The following is a 23,524-nucleotide window of genomic DNA, read 5'->3' as shown; positions in this document are numbered from 1 at the left end:
CATCCTCTGGTTTAAGTGACCCAATCATCGACTAGAAATGCTACTTGGAGACCATCTGCAGCCATTCATGGACTTAATGTTCCCATAACAATGTGCCATGCCACCAGGCCACTGTTGTTCAAGATTTGTTTAAAGAACATTCTGGAGAATTCCAGTGAATGATTTGGCCACTCAGATCGGCTGACATGAAACACATCAAACATTCATGGATATAATCAAGAGGTCAGTTTGTGCACAAAATCCTGCACTGGCAACAGTTTCACAATTATGGATGATTATAGAGGCAGTATGGCTCATTATTTCTGCAGGGAACTTCCTACGGCTTGTTGAATCCATGCCATGTGGAGTTTCTGAACTACTCCAGGCAAAAGGGAGGCCTGTCACAATATTAGAAGGTACCCCATGACTTCTGTCAACACAGTGTAGTACTGGCAAAATAAAGGCTGTTATTAATTTATCATTTCCATTACATAATAATTATGACCAACAAATTTCTACCTCACTTGGTAGAAATTGATAAATGATCTAAAATCTGAACAGAAATTTAAGCACATTTTTATACTTAGATCAAAATTATTTTGTGACAGATGTTTCAGTGAGTTGAGTAATAGGGGCCAGGCATCAGCCAGTCACTGTGTGTCAGGTTCTGTGTGCTCGTTGTGTTGTATATTCTACGAGCACAAGCTTGCCCATGTGGTGTGGCCTGTAGTGTTTGGGAAGGGGCAGGCAGGTCAGGCCACAAGAATGGGAGGGGAGTGGAAAAACCAGCAAATGCACAGTGATTTTTGCGTGATCTGTCAGATTCACAATCTCTGTCAAGCAGTATTATAAAGCATTCCCTCCCCTACAGTAACAGTGGCCCCCACCACTGCCCTCCCCACTACATATAGAGAAGTTAGCAACAGTCAGTAAGTAGATGGTTGTTTTTTTTTTGTGTGTGTGTGTGTGTGTGTGTGTGTGTGTGTGTGTGTGTGTGTGTGTGTGCGCACATGCAACTATCAATCGCATGAGTACTTGGCATGTTGTATACAAAGCCAGTAACTCGGCTCTCCACCAATGCGATCTTATCAGTCACAAAATAATTTAATTGGAATACAAGCATGTAAGCAAATTATACCATAGTATTACGAATGCTCCTTGGAGTGTAGCTATTAAATTGTTACAAACAACCATAGTTTTCCTAGCTCTACTGAGGCATACATGAGGCATTTTCTTTACTTTGTTAACTTTTCAAGAATGAACCTGCTTGGCTAGATAATTCGTGCCATAAAACCAAGCCTAATGCAGGTGGTCTTCAACTCATTGAAATATTGTATTTTTACTTTTCTATAATTTTAAACATTGTTTATGTCACATTGTAGTCGATAAAAAGATAAGCAATGTATAGTTTACACTGCAAACTCAGATATTGCAAAAAGTCTGCATTACTATTTCAACTTTTCTCTGTAATATGAAGGTTAAATTATGAGTACCTCACTGCAACATTACAGTTTGAGACGTGTGCCCTTCTATGGGTTCTTATTGGTAGCCATCAGTACACAATAAAAGTATGTTGCTTCCAATCCTTTTATTTGACACATCTTAAACAGCTTGCACAACAGTTACATTTCTTGCATTTCTCAAGCAGCTTCGATTTTGCTCTTTCAAAGATGGGCAGATCCCAATCCACACTTTCCCATAGCAGGAAAATGTAGTTCAGTTACTAGGAATTGAATCTTTTGACTGTCACATCAGCAAGTAGTGACACTAATATCTGCAGAGGCACTTGCTAATCTATGTAGAGCTTCCCTGTTAATTGCCAATAAAATGATGATGATATAAAGAAATAAGATTGTGCATTATGTAATGTTTGCAGGCTGACCTCCTTGCATGTGACTAAAAAGCAAAATCTTACTGGCAGAAAGTAAAAATCTGTTGTTTTTTGTTATACTTTGTAACTGTGGTTTAAAAGGCTTGCTTATATTCTCGAGAGATGTGCATGCCTTGCATCGTGAAAAGAGCATCAGACTTTCTCCAGCTGCTGAAAGCATGTTCTCATTTATCACCTTTATTAAAGATTCAAATTGTAATTGAACTGAACTGATCTGAAATATATATAAAAAAAGACAAACATTGAGTTCCTAGATAGTTGTTAAAAACGTTAAATGCATCTGTATAATGAATGGTGCACATCCTAAGTCTTTCAGCTTGTGAAAAGTGATAAAATAGCAGTTACATAATTACATGATGAAAGAGAAATACTGATGTCAGCCAGACGAGGACATTGAAATAATTGAGTGCAAATTTGTGCCGGACCAGGGTTGAAGTTAGATTTCCTGCTTTATGCAAGCAGTCACCTGACCCACTTTGGCTATCTGACAATGCTTCCCGTCCAACCCATATTCTCAACTTCACACTACTTCGTAGTGCCCTTTGTCCACAATCCTCATTGCTCATAGCATCTTGCACGATTCCTTTAAAAGGTCAATTCTAAGGCACATCCACACTGAAGATATCATCAAGTTATATATAGTACCATTATATTTGTAGTGTCTATTCTTTTCGACATGTTAGAAAGAACAAATGCCACACACATAATTGTGATTTCACAAAGGTAACAAGCACACAAGGTCTAATTCTATATTTAAATTATTTATAGAGAAAGTTGACACGGAAACATGTTACTAAGAGAAAAGGCAAGGAATTTACTGTTAACTGTTTGATACTGTTGTATCATTAAAAATTGTAGAAGGTGAATTTAAAATTCTTTCTTGAACATTCTCATTGTAAACACCTTAATTACTGCCATGGCAAATAAAGTTATGTGTAAAATGGTGTGCAGATCCCAGCAATAACTCCCATATTCTTCTTTTAGAAACATTTTCCATCCCTCTCACATCAGCAGCTGTGAATGAATATGATACAATTAGCAAGCTGTGTTTTATATAATACATGGTCTTTCAAAAGGATTCATCCAATTTCACAAGCATTTATTTTCTACTCAGATGAAGACAGAAATTTGGGGAAAATTTTAATTTACATGTAGAACAAGTTTTTATTTTCAAAATAACCATCCAATGTACATAGGTACCTCCTTCATATACATACTTGTTACTTTCTCAAAATTATATTTAGAATTGAAGTTTTCATTTACTTTTCATAAATTCCAGTGTGCCCTCCACCTGATGCATGAAAAGCATCCAGCTGATAAACAAATTCTTTACTTTATGTATATGTCTAGATTTACTGCATTCACTGATTCTGCTATGTGGCGTCGTAGTTCACCCAAAGATGTTGGAAGGGGAAGCATGTAGGACGATGAAATACTCTTACAAGATGGTGCCAGTGCAGTGGTGCTCCATCCTGTGGAAAAATGAAATGTTCAGCCTGTTTTTACAATTGCAGAAAAACCAGATCTACAACATAATCAGGTATCCCTGTAACCATTGTTTCCACAAAAGACAGACTGTAAATCTTGTGTCAGCTCAGAATAAATGAAGCTTTGGAGAGTCTCTGTCATTCTCAAAAATCATAGGTGATTGTTGTTTTTCTCATATTGTTACACTGTGATGGTGGTTCACTTTTTGACTTAAATGGAACATAGCCTCATCATTGAACAAAGAATGTGAAAATAAACTGTTATCTTCCATCATACCTAACATGAATTCAGAAGGCACTCCACACATGGTTGTTTATTGCCATCATGGAGGGCTTGAATAGTCTGAATCACAATTATCACCAAAAAGCACACTAGTCATGCGCACATGAGGGGTGGCCAACCCTTGGCTTGCACAGCAAGTTGACTTTTGCAGGTTATATGCAAAACTTTTAAATGCACTATACTTCTTGAGTGAGAATGTGTGGAGATTTTGGATTTCATCTTACATAAACAGCCATTGTCTTGATAGTGCTGGTGCTTTCTTCGAAGGTTTTAAGCTGTAGAATGTGCGGTGCCATACTCTTGGTGAAAACTGTACTGAGTTGTTGCAGTCTCTACTAATTGCACATTATGTAATGAATGAGCAAGCAGGTTAGTCACAGCAGACACCCCCCCCCCCCCCCATGCAATTTACTAATGACCTCTTGGCAATCTTTATTTCAATGCATAAGTTAAAATTTATCCATTTGAGTGAAAGATGGTCTTGTGAAACTGTATGAATCTTTTTGAAACACTCTGTACCAAAAAAAAAAAGAAAATTAATGAATGTGACGCATTCATAGGGTTGGCAAAGCAGACGAGATGTGACTTCTCAAATGTTTCTATGGCACAGGTAAAGCAATTATTTTAATTTTCATGGGAGAGAATTGTCTTCTCTTTACTCTCAAACATGAGTAGACATTTATGGATCTCTGTAAATTATACATTATTTTAAACAAATTCTACTTGTACTTGTTTCTCAAGGCCAGAAAATTTGAATATTGGCATATGGAGGATAAACACTTGCTTAATCTTTTGCAATAGATGCCATATTTTGTTGCAATATAAGTGATGATTAATGCTGTATAGAACATGAACTAAAGATTACATATCATATTGGTTATAAAATTATACGTTCTCCTGATGAGTTCAGGTAATCATTATTTTTTTACCATTTCCTGCTCCTAATAAAATATAGAGAGAGATGGGACATTTTAAATTGCCAGCAAACTGTTAGTCTTTTTGCATTTCTCCCAGTTCATCACAGTTAGCAACTTTCTTAATTTTTTCTTTTTCTTAAGCCTAAACAATGTCATGTACGGTTTCAATTATCAGTGTTCAATACATGCTATGTTGGATCTATTCCCTGTGATATATTTCATTCTTTTTATGTACCATTTGTCATATATTTTGCTGTTCATAAGGTCACATGGCAGAATAGAAATATTTGTATACCTGGTGGTCTTTCAAGGCATCATAAACATTCAGTTGTGCATACAAAGGTGCACTGATGTAGTGAAGTGTTACAAACTCAGGAACCTATCCAACACAGTATATATTAAATGATGATAACGAAAAATAGTAAATGAAATAAGGTTCAAAGGTATGGAAAATTATAAAAACTTTCAAAATGCATGGCTTTCACAAACCATTCCAATATTTGAGAGGTGATAATATGGACCAAAATAACAAAGAAATATCCAGTAAACATAAGCTCTGAAATGACTACCTTAGGAGATGTGAGCACTTGTTCATGTACTGTGAAACATTTCTTTTACTTGAATGCTCTTTGCTGTAACAAACAGTGCAAAGAATGCAGTAAACAAATCAGAGCACATTGCTCTGTTACTGTGAAACAGCAGAGCTTCTTACGTAATCTGCTTGCTATTACCTACAGTCTGCACTTATGACCCATCATGAAAGGAGATGTGCAGTACGGTGTCCATTTGTAGTTAGGCATACTCCCTGAAAGACTCCAGGTTGGTCATGGATACACTGGCAGGCATTGCTGATGTGTACCTGTAGCATTTGTACTAAATCATTAATGGGACTTTCATACACCAAAGGTTTCAAGTGTCCCCACAATCAAAGATCCAAGAGGTTAAGATTGTATGAACAAGCTGGCCATTGTATTAGACCACCTTGATCAGTCCATTTCCCATTAAATGTCTTTGTGAGGTGTTCTTGGACATTCTGGATAAAATGGGCTGGTAGCTCCATAATGCATGAATCACATCTCCAGCACAGTCACAAACACAATTTATTGAATTTCTCACACACACAAAACTTATGCATATGATTAAACCAAGTACATGGAGGACTGACTTGGCACATTGTTAATACAACCATCTAAAACAAAGTCCATGAAAGCCCAAAAACATAGCCAACTGTCGTAATATAACAAGCTAGTGTATGAATGTTTCTATAGGGGTTTTCCCAGTAGAAGTGACTGCTCCAGGCTGGGGAGTGCCATTAAAAGCAGCCAGCAATTTGGGGGAGGGGGGGGACCCATCATGTGACATGGTGTGTGTTTTACGGGAATAGCGTCTGCTAACAGCACCACTTGCTGTGAACTGTCATTGATCGCAACACAGCGGTGGGTGATGGCCTTGAGTAATGGTAAATCTCTGACAGCTGTGACAATTCCTGATCGCTGTCAGATTCAGTTATAGCAGTATCCTTGGACAGTAAGGCTTATTACACTATCAAATTTCTTTGTCAAAAATCTTTGTAAAAGCTATTTGATGGTGTAATAGGGAACTTTGTCAAATGTCATCCAATATTTGATCAAATCTAGGGCCTCGCTGTATATTTGATCAAAGAAGTCGCTTGTCTTCTGTTCACTGCAATCTGACATGTTACCACATGGAGCGCTAGCATCGCTGCAGCGTTCTGTCATCTGTAGTGTTTTTATAAACATTGACGGTAAATACAATTGGTGTGTGCTGACAACTACAAAATTAATAGAGATGTATGAAGCTGATGAGGCGCTTTACAATGTGAGGCACCCTGAATACAAAAATAGATTAAGAAGATTGGAGACCTAACCCAACCCTCTCCTGTAGCAAGGAATTGGAGTGTTACAGTGAGCCTGTCTTCTGCAGATGTAGCAGTTCTTAAGTCAATATTGTGTTTTGTGATATGAGGATACACTTCACTGAGCACATACAGAAATGTATGCTCATCCATTCTTAAGTAATTGATGTACGACTTGACGTCCTCCACTATAAGCTCACGTAACAAGTTTTGTTGAATGCTTTTATCGTGTCGTCGTAAAACCCACGGCTTCACCCAAGTATGTTTCCTTTTTTTTTTTTTTTTTTTTTTTCTCACCCACTTCTCTTCCGCATGTACACACAGTGCAATTGTGGTACATGCAACTGCTGTGGTTAATAACAAGTTGTTGTTATCAGCCATCTTGAACTTTGACAAAAAATATGACGACCCCCTTCTAGCGCTACGTCAAAGATCTTTGTCAAATATATTTGACGGAATATTTGATCACATCTTTGATCAAATCTTTGACAAAGAAATCTGATAGTGTAATACCAGCCTAACAGAAGAATGTGTCGTCATTTGTTTTCTCAATTCTGTGGGTAGTTTGTAAAGCAAAGAGCTCACAGTAGGAGAAATGTGTTTTACAATAGTGATGATGAACGAGTGCTCATAGCTCATAAGGTATGGTACGAATTTTAGAATCCATATTTGCTGAACATTTTTGTCTTGTTTTGGTTCATACTATATTCATTCCTCTAAATGAGGCCACTGATTGTGAAACACAATTAAAGCTAAATGAAACTAAAATTTAAGTATTTTATTCATTTTAAAAACTGATCTCATGGGCAAAGAAAATCACAGATGAGCATAGCAGCTGATGAAATAATGTAATTTCTAGGTCTTGAAATAAGATGAACATTCAAGTTACAAAAGTAATACAGAAAACAGAACTCATTTACTGATAGCAAACTGAGATTTTTTAATTTTATTTCACTTTAATAATAATTCTTGTACTTTGAGCTGGATTAAATGACAGTACAAAATATTTATTTATTTATTATTTTTTTTTTTTAATTTTGCTTTTACAGGAAATAAATATGGGTCAGAGATGTTCTGATACGAGAGGAATCACATTTGAAGATGTCAGAGTACCGAAGGAGAATGTCCTTATTGCTGAGGGTGCTGGATTTAAAATTGCTATGGGAGCATTTGACAAGACACGCCCACCAGTAAGTTTCTCTGTGTCATTTCTGTTTTCTCTCTCCGTCCCCTCCCCCTCCCTCCTTCACTCACTCTCTCATCCTACACACACACACACACACACACACACACACACACACAACATTCAGAAATACTTCCATGGAGTAACAATTTTAATGCTGAGTATCTTATCCCTTTCTGTGCCACACCAAGGCTGAATGACAGATAATATAACTCATTGCTCCTTCTGGCATTATATTTCTAAATGTTACTGTTTTTCTTGAATGGTGATTGTTGACAACACTAATAAGGGAGTAAATATATTGAGACTGTTGTCAGTATCACCAACTATTTAAATTAAAGAGCTAGATAACATATATTATCCTTATTACACACTTTTATGCAACAAAAACTTGCTTGTGTGTTTTAATACGTAAGTGCCATAAGTAGTAGTTTGTGAAATTAGCATAATAAATTGTCCAATATTCTGAGTAATGTAATACTACCTGGTAAAATGTAATCTACATGATCTCTGCTCTGCTAATCACCTACTACTGTACCATATTGTGAGTTAATTTTTTCCTTTAATATTCCCTTTCGGATCTGGGCTGTTTGTGACAAAGTACTGGGTCTTTTATCATCAGTGCCTTCTGAACAGTTTCCATCATAAAAGACATTTCTTATATTTTCTGGAGTATGTATTTGTAAGATAGTAAACACTATTTTGGATGACTTTGCCTCTTCAGATACTTCAGCACTTCCTTTATGCTCTCACAGACATCAAACAAACCAGTGGCCATTTGCTCTGCTGCTCACAGTGCTCATTAGGTGTCCCGCATTACTGTAGATGATGTGCACCATACATCAATTTCCAGTAAATTCCTGTTGTTAGATGGCAGGTCACTAATAGTGATCAAACTCCTTTGACATCTGGAAACAGCAAGTATAGTTGTTTCCTACTTAAATACAGTCTTTATATATATAGAGGTTCCCCTAGATGCTGACACATTTCTTACGGAACCAGCTATAAATTAGCTTCAGTTCTACAAAGGCATTCCCAAAAACCTCTTTTGAAAAAAGCTAGCGTTTTGAGATTTGTGTCTAAACATAGTGGCCTGAAATGTAAGGCAGATATTATTAACTGAGGGAACATACACTGGTTAGAAAAACACAGTTTGAATGCTGTGTTCTCTGAATTAAAATGTGTGTTTCATTCCAGGAATATTATGTAATGGAACTAGTGTAGACAAAAAATATTTTATTAACACAGTTGTTTGATGAAGACAGATCCCTAATTCAGAGTCAGTCCTGCCCCCCCCCCCTCCCCCACTGCCCCTATCCCAGGCAAACCCCCAACATACATTTTTTGCCGTCCACTATCTTCTCAAATCTTTCTCGGTCTCTGCAAACTAACTTGAATTTTGTTAATTTTTTATGTTGTATGAACTTTTGAATGTAATCTTAGGTCATTCCTCTTTTTCTTCCTTCAGATTGTATGGAAGATGAAAGCCGTGAAAATATGCTCTCTTATCAAAGACAACATACTACTCAGAATACACTCTTTCTTCTCCAAATTCGATATATGGAGACACTTAGTCTATTGGAAATGTAGTCCTGTAATGTTGTTAAGTGGTGCAGAGTATGCATGTAGTGAGAGGATGCCAAGAACACAATCATGATGGAGGGATCTTATTGACAAATTCCATTTGACTGTCTAAGAATGCAGAAATACATATGGTTGAAGATATTAATTTGTGACTAAGTGGCCGACTAGAACCACCTCACCTTGACTATTTCCGGTGGCTAATAAAAGGCACTTATTATTGTGTTCTAGGTTGCAGCAGGTGCAGTTGGACTGGCACAGAGAGCACTAGATGAAGCTACAAAATATGCAATGGAAAGGAAAACATTTGGTGTACCCATAGCACAACACCAGGTAAGAAGAAAACTCAGAAAAGATATTGAGCATTGTTCTGTTTAGACATCCATGCACTGTTATTCATATAAACATTGTATTTCTCTCATTGCCCAAGATTTGAATTTCTGACAATTATTAAAAAGATTCAAAAAAGTTCTCATTTACAGCAAAGTTCAGAATGATTCTCAAAGTATCTCTGTATGTCTGATATTTCTCCAAACTTCAGTGGTTTCATTCTTTAGTGGTAATTCAGTATTTGTAGTGTCAGTTCTTTTTGTTGTAGGCTGTAGCATTCATGTTGGCTGATATGGCCATTGGAGTAGAAACTGCTCGTCTGGCATGGATGCGTTCTGCTTGGGAAGCTGATCAAGGGCGTCGAAATTCTTACCATGCTTCCATTGCCAAAGCTTATGCTGCTGATGTTGCAAACAAGTGTGCCACTGATGCTGTTCAGGTACGTTTTAGACTTGGGCTTTTTGGGGAATTAATGTTTCGAGATATTCAGTTACTGGGGTAGGAAACCAACTTGGTTATGAGGATGAGAGTTGCTGTTCACTTAATTATTAGACACAAGAAAATTTTGCATGAATGATGAAGAATAATACTGTAAAATCTGAAATTTTTAGAGATGTAACATAAAAGTAGCTGTTTTTGTGAAATGCTGTGAACACTGCCCTTTTCCCTGTTGCCGTGTAAAAATGTTGAATAATATGAAATTAGCTGTTTTTATGAAACACTGTGGACTTGGGCATTTTCCCTGTTCCCATGTAAAAATGTTGTAATTCCGAGGGTGACTGTTTGCTAATATGTGTAACTGATACGTTATTGAATGATAAAATTGAATTTTGACTCTATTTTTTCCATCACTGAGCATAATGTTAAAATAGATGTTCATTTCCTGCATTATGAACTATGGCTTTTTGTGGTCCACAGGAGATTGTCATTGGACCCAACAATTCTAGATGTGAAGTTAAACGAAAATATCCTACTTCCAACGACCTCCATTTCAGTAACAGTTTTAGTCACATTTCCCAGTTTGGGCAAACTATCATAAAAAATTACATGTTTTTGAGAGGTCTTAATGTGGTGCATGAGTTAAACTACATATTTTCATAGTACAAAAGTGAAAATATGAAAAGCATCAAATACGGAAGTCTCTCCAATTCTCTCAACAGTGTGTCTGGTCACCTTTCAGCCTAAACTAGGCCCCAGTCTATGCAACAGATCATGATGCAATCACTAACATAATTCGTAAAACAGTAAAAATAATATTGCAATTGAAATAAAAGTTCTCAGAGATCTGTTAAAAAAGAAAAAAATAGCAGGAAGCCATTTGCATGGTGTCATGTGTCCTGTTCTTTGATTGACTCTTTAACTGACTAGATTTAATGGGTATAATTTGTTTCTTTTTTAATAATGTAAATAAATGTGATCTGTGGTGTGAATAAACATAATGTAATTTATTGGCATATTGTCATTTTCAACAAACTGCTGAAAAAATAAGAAAAATGAAAGGAAGTTACGGTACTTCAAAAATAAACCATTGCATTAATACAAAAATTGCCAAAAAATAGCATCAGAATTGCCAAATAACATCAAAATCAACAAAAAGTGCAAAGTTTTTTCTCCCTGTGCCTAGTAATTATATGTAACTATATCGAAGATTCCATGCTCCCATTTACTTGGTGATTTACAAAATTATTGTAGATTGTAACTGAGAATAGCTGCATTGATAGTTTCGTTGTGGACATGAGTCCATTGTCCACCCTGCGGCGTCATGTTTTATGTAATGTTTCTTATTCGTTTAATTTCTTAAGACAAATTTTAAAGGTTTTGGATTGCTAATTTCAGCAAAAATCAATTAACTACAGGCAAAGGTTGAAAATAATGATGATTTCTTTGATAGCAAAACCCCATTTAATTACATGCCATCCATTTGGACAAGGAAGGACATTAGAGGGAAATATTCATAATTTGTTGTGATAAACATATGATTCACTGTAAAAACTCCAAATATCGTTAACAAAATTATAATGTAGCTTAAAAAAGAAAAAAAAGATTGTCTGTGTCATGAATAACATCATCCAAAATCTGACATGTGTTACATTGGAACAAAGCCTCTGGATTTGCTATTGATCCATGGCACAGCAGCACTTCTCAATAGTGGAATATCAGGGATCAGTAAGCTGGACTATTCGTGACAGATATCAGCTCCTCTTATGAAAAGGACTAGTGGTTAACACAAGTGTGCTACATTTAATGACAAATAAGGCTTGGTGTGCCATAATTTGGCCTGTAACAGCTCACCCATTATACTTCACTGCACTTTAGTGTCAGCTCTGCCCAGAAAATGTACCATACAGCCATGAGTAAAAATCGAACTAGACTGAGTGTTGGTGTGTTCATTACAGTTCTCTCTTCCATGCACACTTAGGTACCAGTAACTAAATTGCCAGTTTGCACTCAACAGACTGCTACCTGACTTGTGATTTGTCATGGATATATTCCTTTTTTAGCATGGTATGTTGGTTGAGAAATGAATGTCACTATGCTTGTGTAGTGTAGTTATGAATGTTAAAGGAAACTAATTGAGGTTAAAACCAGGCATCTTCATGGTGTTGCTCTAGAATAGTAGCAAGAGGTATGTAGAGCTTACTGTTCTCCTCATAAAGTTGTGTCATGAGTGTCAGTAGTATTCCTCCTTCCATGAGAGACTTTGTCATGGTTTGGAGTTAACCTGTAATGTCAGTGTAGTCAGTCAAACATTAATTGCCTGTGACACTCTTTTGCTTTTGGTCAAATACTGGTGATGAAACTGCACCCCTCCCACCAAGATTCAAATTTGTCTCTCTCTCTCTCTCTCTCTCTCTCTCTCTCTCTCTCTCTCTCTCTCTCTCTCTCGGTGGAACCTTCCACCACCAGTTACGTATTTACCTATTCTTGTTGTACCATTGATCAAAGTACTTCGCCCTCCAGTAATACAAGCCACCTGTAGATATCAGCAAATCTTTCAAAATTGACAAAAGGACAAAAACTAGATTTGCATCTGTACTAGGGATGGCAAATCATCAGTGTTGATTTCAATTTCATGACAGCTAATAAGTCTCAAAACATCAGTGTTAAACAATAAATGGTGTAAAAAGTTATACACAAATACATCTAACACATTTATTAATAATCAATAAATACAGTAATAATTAACACAAATCCCACATTTTTTGTCTGCAGACTATAAAAATAACATTTCTGAGAAAAGATTCCCCCCCAGTCCATTGTGTTGTTTACAGAGTACATCCTACTCTCAGAAGCTGATGTGGCTATACATCTCAGATATTTAAGTGCTTTTTTGTGGCAGGGGATAGGTAATACCAATGATGTGATTGGATCCAGTGTAAAATCCAGAAGGTGATTTTTCAGGTCACGATGAAACAATCTGAACTGCAGTGATAGGTCTGTTCCTGTTCTAGTTTGCAAATTATTCATTTCTTGTGGTCCTTTATGATCATTCCATAAATCAAATTTGGTTTCTCTGTTTTCCTCTGAGGTTTCAGTATGTTGCCCATCTTCACTGACAGTCATTTCAACAGCTGCAAGCAAATCCTTGATGGTTATTTATGCTTTTAGATATGCTAAATCATCTTGAAAGAATTGAACTACACTGACATGACTACTGGATTAATGTTTTCAGTTGATAGCTATAACTTTGTAATTTCTGTTCTGACGTTGCTCTTAAAGTTCTCTCCAATAGTCGGTAATGGTTGCATACTAGATATGTGATATTCAACATAACTGCTGCAGTTATTGGTCTTACTTTACTGCTTGCAATGTACTTTCCTTATACAAGTTCCACAAGTATCCACTTCTGTAGGCCACAGAACATCACAACCATTCGACATATACAGTACCTGTGGCTATTAGCATGGGTGGTGCACTAGCATTATTATTCACTGGACACAGTTGTAAAACCTTTTCAACCATATAGAACATGGAGTTCTATTTAGTGGATACTTCTTGAATCAATTCAAGATGTGATTCTTTCCTTAGCACTTGACTTGCTACTGTACCTTCTTTAAACAACATTACAGTGCTTTCTAGCAGTAATCTACTCAGGCAGTTTGTCAGTCTTTGCAGTAAAAAACAGTGTCAGAATTCAATATACAGGGTGCTCCGGGAGAAATAGTAAATATTTTGGGGGGTAGTAGTATAGAATAATACGGGGGGGGGGGGGGGGGGAGGAGATTAGTGTTTAACGTCCCGTCGACAACGAGGTCATTAGAGACGGAGCGCAAGCTCGGATGAGGGAAGGATGTGGAAGGAAATCGGCCGTGCCCTTTCAAAGGAACCATCCCGGCATTTGCCTGAAGCGATTTAGGGAAATCACGGAAAACCTAAATCAGGATGGCCGGAGACGGGATTGAACCGTCGTCCTCCCGAATGCGAGTCCAGTGTGCTAACCACTGCGCCACCTCGCTCGGTAGAATAATACGAATGAAACATTCTGTGTAACATGCAGGTGTTAGGATGTAACCCAAATACATACTTGCATGCACTATTAAACAAACCAAGTGATTAAGTTTAGAGCTCCTTTTCATGAATTCCACTTCAGAGTTGAATGCACATTTGAATTCTCTTGGAAATACCACTTGTACGAGGGTGAGTCAAATGAAAACCTTACATTTTTTTAAACATTATTTATTGTGCAGAAGTGGTACAAAGCGGTATCACTTTTCAACATAATCTCCTCCAGTGCTTACAAAGTGCATAAATTCTTTTAGAAAAAAAATCTTTAGGTAGTCCGCGCAACCATTCATGCACTGCATGGCCGCAACCATTCATGCACTGCATGGCGTACCTCTTCATCAGAAAGGAACTTCTTTCCTCCCATTGTGTCTTTGAGTGGTCCAAACATATGGAAATCACTTGGGGGCAAGGTCTGGTGAGTATGGTAGATGAGGAAGACACTCAAAATGCAGGTCTGTGATTGTTGCGACTGTTGTCGGGCAGTGTGGGACCTTGCATTGTCATGTTGCAAAAGGACACCTGCTGACAGCAATCCACATCGCTTTGATTTGATTGCAGGCTGCAGATGATTTTTTAGGAGGTCTGTGTAGATGCACTGATGACAGTGGTCCCTCTAGGCATGGAATGCTCCAAAATGATGCATTTTTCGTCCCAAAAGAGTGTCAGCATAACCTTCCCTGCTGACGGTTCTGTTCGAAACTTCTTTGGATGAGGAAAGGCGCCATTCCTTGCTCGCTGTCTTTGTTTCCAGTTGGTGGAAGTGAACCCAGGTTTCGTCCTCAGTAACGATTCTTGCAAGGAAGCCATCACCTTTTCGTTCAAAGTGCCGAAGAAGTTCTTCACAAGCATCAACATGTCGTTCCCTCATTTCAGGAGTGAGGTGTCGTGACACCCATCTTGCAGACACTTTGTGAAACTGGAGCACATCATGCACAATGTGGTGTGCTGACCCATGACTAATCTGTAAACATGCTGCAATGTTCTGTGGAATCATAACTCGTGCCTGATCTGGAAGAGGAGCATCTTCCACTGAAGTCACACCATTTGTGAACTTCATACTCCATTCGTAGTCTTGCTGCTGTGACAAACGTGCATCACCGTACTGAACCTTCATTCTTCGATGAATTTCAGTAGATTTCACACCTTCACTATGCAAAAACCGAATAACAGAACGCTGTTCTTCGCTGGTGCAAGTTGCATGTGTGGCGGCCATTTTTATACTGATACTGCGAACGGTATGTGTGCATCTATATTATGCTGCCACCTACAGGCCATTCTGCACGCTGTTTGTAGCACGCTTACAAACTTCCACGATAACGGCGCGAAATTTCGATTTGTTACTACAAATTTAAGGTTTTCATTTGACTCGCCCTCCTAGTTTGTCTGAGGTTATCTTGGCAACGTCTTATGGGCGTAGCATTATCCATATCAATGCTCCTCTTGTGTTTCCTTTTTCTTTGTAGACTTCATCTTTCAACTGTTACCACTGGCAAAAATGCATAAGGGGTAGAATCTGGGGGACCTTGATAGTCAAGAAATGTGATTGTTTCTGCTAAGCCATCTTTCAAGGAATGCTAGGTTTAGATGATGTCACCTGATTTACATCCTTTAGCCAAAGGAACCTTTTCCAAGAATGCTGGAAACTCATTTTTCAAGAAAGTTGAGGTAACATAGTGCTGCAGTATGATGCAGTAACTTCAACTGATTGTAATAATGCATGACACATTCAGAGAATTGTTAGTCATATCACTGATGTGAATTACAAGTGTTGATTCCACTATAAATGTTATGGATAGAGCCTGTGAATACAAAGTGTCAGCCTTATTCTTGTTCGTGACACCATGATACAAGTGGAAATTCTGTATGTTCTTGTTGAAGGTTTATGTTCTACCAGCTGAATAATGTCTTTTAAGATGATCTTGATGGCTCAGTTGGTAAAGTGCCCAACTGTAAATCCAAAGATCTCTGATTCAATCACCATTCAATCCTAGGCTTTATATTTGTCACTTAATACTTCTTTCACATCTGGCAGTGTTTGTTGATATGAAAAGTGCAAGAGTAACACACTGGTTCAGAATTGCATTAAACTGTAGGTCCCTATGTCACTGGCTGGGTTAAGTCAGTTCGAAGGTCGTAGGAAGGCAACAGCATACCAGCTGGACCATGCCTAGTCAAGCACTGTGGTGCTCAAAACAATCTTCAGACCAATGACAGCTTTATTTTCACTTCATCCACACACTGTTGATTTGCACGTTCAGTTGAAATATGACTGATGGGCACTGCCACAGTCTCGTGCAGTTGAATGAAAACACAAGTACTCTAAAGTTAGGAATCGTCTACTGTATTCTCTACAAGCAGCACTTCCATTTCAAAACCCCCACATAAATACCATATCAATATACTCAGTACATGTAAATATACAGTAGAATAAGCCCACAATTCACAATCACTGTTGAAAATGGAGTTACGTAAACTCATGTACAACTTCACAACTTTAACCTCAAAACAAGAAAGAGAATTAATAAATAAACCCATTAGCAGCTGGAGGGACAATTCTTCTCTATAATCTACAAAAACTGGTCACATGAATGTTTTATCTGACTTAATCTATCTACCACCACCTAAAATATGTATTATTTCTCCTTAAACATCCTATATTTTAGTCTTCAGTATCACCCTTTGTTTTAGTCCATGTGGATGTCGAGTGACAGTTCTATTGCCTTGGCTGTTTTCTTACTTTGTGTATAACCAAAGGTTCTTACAAAGTCACAGCTTGACAGCTTCAGTTTTGTTGCTAACAGCACATCAACATTCTCTTTATTTCAAAGAGGTGTGAAGCTAGGTACATTTCTGACATAACAAAGTTTTGACAGAGTTGAATATGCAGGTTTATTAATACATCAGTATTCTGGTGACGGAATGTTCAGCATTTTATATCATGTTAGGGCAGTGGTCATTCAAATTTATGGGAATGAACATCCATGAATGATTAGGACTGTGTATTATATCTGGATTTGCACATAGACCTGAATTTTTTGCAAGCCATTCTAATATTTGTTCCATAAAATTTTGGAGGAATGATCAATTGCATTCTAGGTGTATTACTTTTAGCCACAACAAATATTCAGAGAACCAGCACAACCATTACTCTGCTGGATTTCATAGTGTTTTCTCTGTCACATGGACCATTTATTTAATTTAAAATCATTGTCTGAAGTCAACTAGATGCTAGTGACAGCAAGCCCACGAAGAGAGACAAATCTTGAGGAAAAAAGATGCTGCAAACTAAGGTACTGGTAGATTCAAAATCTCTAATTTGCCTCATGGATCGAAGGTTTTTATTTTGAGGTGATTCAGAAAGCGAACTGCAGCCTCACGATTAAGAGGGAAAAAGAAAAATTTTTAAAGTTCACTGGGTTTTGTACATTGACATGGGAAGACTTTGTGTTAATAATTTCTACTTTATCTGGAGGTGCAATTGTTCTTGATGAACCAAAAATTAGATAGCATAATTTGAAGATATTTTGCCTGTCTTAGTAGTCATCTCAGCTTGGGTAGATAGGCAACACAGCACATAAATTACAGGAAGGCTGTGTGTAACAATCTTGTCCATTTCAAAAACCAAAATACTAACAGTATCATACAGCAGCAGGTTGTCGGTCAGGTTGTCCAATGAAAATATCTGTAGTTTGTATCCTTAAACTAAAAGAAGAATATCAGCATAATCTGTATCAAACCTGCCAAGATAGCAAAAGAGGGGTTAAGGCACACAATTTTTCTAAAGAAATATTCTAAAATAATTGTAGCTCCTTTGTCTGACCTTGACTTTAAACAGTCTTTATTTTTTTTTTTTGCAGATATTTGGTGGTAATGGCTTCAACAGTGAATATCCTGTTGAAAAATTAATGCGTGATGCAAAGATATATCAAATTTATGAAGGTACAGCACAAATTCAGCGCCTGATTGTTTCCAGAAATATTTTTGAGAAGGCAAAAACATCTGCCTGAGACTGTATGTGAATCTGAGAAGTATTAAAAGTGAAATCACATGTAAAAAATGTGAAACATTGTAATTTTAGGCTGTCTCAAAGACAGTCATAAGTGTAACTAGGTGCTAATGAAAAACATGATACATTGTTTCTTGCCTCTGTTCTGTGATCATTTGCAATCAGTATGGTGTCTGCCCCTTCAAACTTCACTTAACTTTAGCAACAATTTTGGTAGTTGCAGTAACCCGAATCTCTTTCACAGCATTGTTGCATGTATTTGAAACACACTTGTTATTAAAGAAAATTTATATTTTTATACTTCTGTGTTGTACATGAGATTCTAATACATTACCCTTCTTAAATTAGTCAAAATTAAAATGCTAACCAAATAGAGAAAACACTTGCAGTATGCGAAGGGAACAGCAAATAGGTTTAGAAGGTTATACAGTTTTTAAAGAAGCAATACCATTTAACTCTCTCTGTGTCTTTGCTGAACAGATGCAAAGCTACATGCAGTCTCAGTACATTGTTACCTATACTTCTGTGCTGGAGTCAAGGTTTCAGTTGATGGAAATGGACAGCATTTCAAAAGTTGATCTTATTCATCAAGAAATAAATTTTTGTGGACTTGAAAGTAGCTTATGGAACTGGAAATTATTATTGACAGTGAGTGTCAGCTGACTGCCACTGCCCTAATTGTCGACACTTGTAGGTTTTCCTGCATTTCACTACAGTCTTCTGCTGTTGCAACATCCCAAAAGATAACAGCATTATCTGTAAACAATCTTGTGGAGCTCCTGGTGTTCTAGTTATGTTGTATTTCTCCTCTCCACCACCATCACCCCCCCCCTTCCCCCCCCTCCCCCCCCTCCCCCCCCCCCCCCCCCCCCCCTCCCCCATTACAAAGAATTTACACCTTTTTCATCTTATTTGACTTAATATAGTATCTTTTCAGCTTCATTTTCCCAGTAAAGAATTGAGTGTTCACCAACAGCAAGTTTGAAAAGTCAAGTATGGCAACTGACTTACATCTGGAAAAGTTGGTTACATGGTATTGTTTCTGTAATGATTGTTATATAAATATGAAATATATATAACAAAGTAATACAGCTTCATAATGTTCAATGTTCAAACTTCTACCATAAGTCACTTCAGGTAATCAAACACGAACATTAATTTTAAGGCAAGCAACTGAACTGCAATGGAAATGTACGAACTGATGGAAATGTGGCAGTTTGTTGGAAGAGGTAAGTGCCTTGAAAATGGTTAATGAATTAAACTCTTTGATGTACTCTTCCATCTGTTCTTCTGCGGTTCAACCAACCACCTCTATCTTTGCTTTGTGTTGCCAGTGCTTCCAAAAACTGCACTGTAGTGCATTTTTATTGTCTTACAGTTTCTACCTGTTTTCTCTCTCTCTCTCTCTCTCTCTCTCTCCACCTCCCACCAATAAACTAGTTCTACACAGTTAAATTAATTATTGTTTTTCCAATTGGTAAAGTTTCTTTAGAGTTAGTTCCTTTCATGTTTTACCTTATACCTAACTGTTAGTCCTAGCAATTTGAAACTTTCTTTTGCATCATATTCAAAATTCTACAGGGAATCACATCACTGCATTGACTGGGCTGTAGGACTTTGTAATTGGCTATTACACAGAGGATTGCTTTCATCACTAAACTGAATTAATCTTGAACATGGAATTTCATGGTTTTTCCCTCCTCCACCCAGTATATTAAGAAGCGACTCTCACTTTCATTATTACTGAGGATAAATAAAAGTTTATTGATTGTGCAAGATTGGAGTACAAACATGGATCGTCTGCTTTTTATGAATAGTCATGTGTAAGATCTGGATCTGATTCCCAGTACCAGCCTCGTCTGGCCAAATAAGGAGCTGCTTAAATAAAGAAGCAGCAGCATCATCAGAATTCATCTACCAGGAAACAATGGCTGGAGAGATGGGCTACATCATTCTTTGCACTGTCTTGCAGGAAACAGTCAGACACTTGGAACAAGCCTAAGGACTAATTTGTGGTAGTATTTACCTTTACTTTTACCTTTCATTGTTGTTATAAAGGTTTGAACTCAAACTTTCAGTATCACAAATGTTTCCCTCTTATTTTTCTGAACACTACAATCAGAGGTTCTCCATGGGTATACTCAGAGTAGCACCAGTGAAGGAAAATATTTTGGTGGTGAGAAACCACATACCATCTGACACAAATTTTAAACTGTCGTGATACATGAATAATATTGCAATGACTGTATTATTGAACTGATTTCAGTGTTTCCACACATAGTCACATAAATAAAAGTATTTTGGGCTCACTGAAATTCATTAATTATCATCCCTTTGAGCTGAGAAAAATTAAAGTCTTGATTTGGCAATATATTACGGAAAATAGAGATTACGTCCACTGGAAAGTTACTTAATTTAAATGGAGAAAAAACAATCAGCATGATTTATGAACTAAATTACACAATGGGTTGAGTGATACAATAATGACATCTGTTGATATAAGAGCAGAATCTACTAGTGATGTAATCTAACAGTCTGTCTAGGTCATGGAAAGTTCTGGCAGAATGTAAATAATTTAAGACATCCTGCCTTAGAATGTTGCTCAAGTATGTGGGACCCATACCAAATAGGACTGAATGTGTACAAAGAAGGGCTACACAGAACTTCCTGGCAGATTAAAACTGCGTGCAGGATCAAGACTCAAACTAAGGTCCCGACTTTGTGTCTCAGTCTGGTACAGTTTTAATCTGCTAGTAAGTTTCATATCAGTGTGCACTCCACTGCGGAGTGAAAATTTCATTCTGGAAACATCCTCCAGGCTGTGGCTGATTCCACAATATCCTTTCTTCCAGGAGTGCTAGTTCTGCGTGGTTCGCGGGAGTGCTTCTGTGAAGTTCGGAAAGTAGGAGGCGACGTACTGGTAGAATTGAAGCTGTAGGATTGGTCATGAGTTGTGCTTGGGTAGCTGTCAGCAGAGCACTTGTCTACTAAAGGCATAGGTCCTGAGTTCAAGTTTCGGTCCAGCACACAGTTGTAATCTGCCAGGAAGTATCATATCAGCACACATTCTGCTGCAGAGTGAAAATTTCATTCAAGGGCTACACAAATGGCTGCAGGTTTGCTTGACACAAGGAAGAGTGTAACAGAAATTCTGAAAACCCTGAATTCATTGTTACTTTAAAATAGATGCAAATTATCTCATAAACGCCTACTTAAAATGTTCCAAGAAACAGTACAGAGTAATTTAAGCAGTCATTTCCCCACTGCTCCTTGCATACATCTCTCAGCTGACCCATGTTCTCACCTAATGCCGTCTATCCGCAGCCCCATCCATGCCCTCCGTGCTCGCTGCTTTGATATTTCCACAGGACGTCGGACACAATTATGCATCCGCACTGTAGTGGTGGATTCATTGCCCATAGAGGTGAATTAGTTACATAATTGATTTGCCTCGATGGGCAATGAATCGCCAACTTCAGTGTGGATGTACAATTATGTGTGACCACCTGCAGGAATCTCAAAGTAACATGGATGAGGACTGCAGATAGGTGACGTTGGGTGGGAATGTGAGTTGGCTGAGAGGCGTGTGAGATAATCCACACAGTTGTGAGAAACACTGTGTCTGGGTGGTGCAGTGGTTGACGCAACAGCCTAATATGCATGAGATCCTGGGTTCGACTCCTCGTTCGACACACATTTTCACTTAACGCCACTGATTCTGCATAACATTCCGAAACAGCTGACAATTCCTTTCCTTTCCTTTCTCTCCCCTCCACCTTCAATTTACATAATTGTATCACAGCTGCAGATTTCACATGATGTCTGTTCTTTCAGACATGTCCGAAAGAACAGACACCGTGCGTTCATATTATATTTTCCTATAGAATGATAAGTTTCCAATTTTGTTCAGTTAGTTTGTTATGTGACTGCATAAAATTTTTTGTCTCCATTGCAAATTTAGTTTCCTTGGCTTGTAATGTTGGCACACTGATTTTTAATTTTCTTGCAAACTCACTTCTCAGCAGCATGTGTGTTACAAAATGCAAAATTTTGGGTGAAATGATTTAGATCTTTCATGTTCTAAATGATACAACAATGTAGACAAGAGTTAATAAATAAAAAGCAGGTTTTTCATGTTTGAGATCTACACAATTGCTATACTGCTAATAAAAACACAATCCTTCTCACTGTATTTTCCTATGTTGTGCCACAGGAACAAATTTATAAATTATTTTGAATATTTTAAATTAATTTGAGAATGACTGAGTGTGTTTCAGTTTACATTCAGCTTGCCACTAATTACAGAAAATGTAGGCGAGACTTTAACAAAATTGTCTAAATATACAGTTTCTGTACACATTTGTCTCAATAATTACCGACCTATCAAATGTTTTAATAAATTTCGTGACTCTGTTTCTGAGATGCACATTGGATGAAGTAGTGTGATCTGCCACTACATAACAGCACAATATACAACTGTCTTGGTTTCAATTGTTAATTTAAAACCGTTACTTCTAATGACAGAAACTTTTAATGTTAATAATAATAATAAAAAATAATGTATCAACATTAATCACATTCAATTAAGTAGTTTTCTCAAGGCATAACATTTCTGTCAATGGGTGCAAACTATAATGACAGAAAACTTGTCCACTGTACAAGAGGGATCAGATCTAGAGAAACAGTTGACTGGTCTGAAGAAGACTGAGAAATAATGAAGTTAACAAATGAGATGGGAATTAGGAAAGCTGATAATGTAACAGAAGACGAAAGAAATATCTGAAATTTAGCTGCAGAAGGGCATTGAGCAAACACAATGACAACAGATGAAAATTAATGTTGGACCAGAAATCAAACTCAGGTTTCCTACTTCTTGGAAATGGTCACCTTTAATGTCTTGGGTATCCAAGCGCATCCCACATGTGATCCAAATCATCTTATGCTACACACTACAGAGTACTGCCCCCAACCATTAATCTACTTTCTCACAGCCTAACTGTATTCTCGCAAGGGCTCAGATACTGTTGTGCATCCACGCTGAAATATCGTAATGCCACCATGTGGCACCCCCCCTCCCCACACACACACACACACACACACACACACACACACACACACACACACACACACACAGTCAGACATCCATGTCTGAAAGAACAGACATCATATCCTACTATATAATGAAACGAAAGTACAGCTATGCTTTTGGACGGAATGAAAACAGCTAGGTTATACAAAGGGCAATGATATACCAGTGAAAACAGAGAAACTGTCAATCCCATTTTAAATGATGCCCAATTTAAATCAAATGCAGGTTTCTATAGAGTTTTTTTATATGGCTGGAGTGGAAAAGGTGGTGTATGCGATTGTTTTAGACGTACAAAATCAAGAGCTAAATTTATCAGATCTTGCAGTGCAGTTAGAGAATGAGGACAGGTTATAGTACTCCTCCGAAGGACACCAATGATCAAGAATTCAATGAATA

The 23,524-nt window shown here is 37.5% G+C and overlaps 1 protein-coding gene and 1 long non-coding RNA gene across 3 annotated transcripts in view; one reads left to right on the top strand and one right to left on the bottom strand.

Annotated features, from left to right (window-relative positions):
- The window catches only part of LOC124712150 (probable medium-chain specific acyl-CoA dehydrogenase, mitochondrial), an 86,367-nt gene extending 68,028 nt beyond the window's left edge, over positions 1 to 18,339 (top strand). The window contains exons 8-11 of the mRNA XM_047242450.1: positions 7,483 to 7,623; positions 9,429 to 9,530; positions 9,796 to 9,966; positions 17,891 to 18,339. Of these exons, the coding sequence (XP_047098406.1) occupies positions 7,483 to 7,623; positions 9,429 to 9,530; positions 9,796 to 9,966; positions 17,891 to 18,040 (564 nt within the window). The 3' untranslated portion in view covers positions 18,041 to 18,339. The remainder of the gene's footprint in view (positions 1 to 7,482; positions 7,624 to 9,428; positions 9,531 to 9,795; positions 9,967 to 17,890) is intronic.
- The window catches only part of LOC124712161, a 32,808-nt gene continuing 11,503 nt past the window's right edge, over positions 2,220 to 23,524 (bottom strand). Inside the window, exons 2-3 of one of the 2 annotated variants that reach the window (XR_007005574.1) lie at positions 3,134 to 3,342; positions 2,220 to 2,884 (exon numbers count right to left, since the gene is read on the bottom strand). This is a non-coding gene — a long non-coding RNA (uncharacterized LOC124712161). Of the gene's footprint in view, positions 2,885 to 3,090; positions 3,343 to 23,524 lie in introns of those variants that run through there. The other variant, XR_007005573.1, reaches the window with a different exon arrangement.

The sequence above is a fragment of the Schistocerca piceifrons genome, chromosome 1 (genome assembly GCF_021461385.2).
Source record: "Schistocerca piceifrons isolate TAMUIC-IGC-003096 chromosome 1, iqSchPice1.1, whole genome shotgun sequence".
NCBI lineage: Eukaryota > Metazoa > Arthropoda > Insecta > Orthoptera > Acrididae > Schistocerca > Schistocerca piceifrons.
This window is presented reverse-complemented; position numbering and strand designations above follow the sequence as displayed.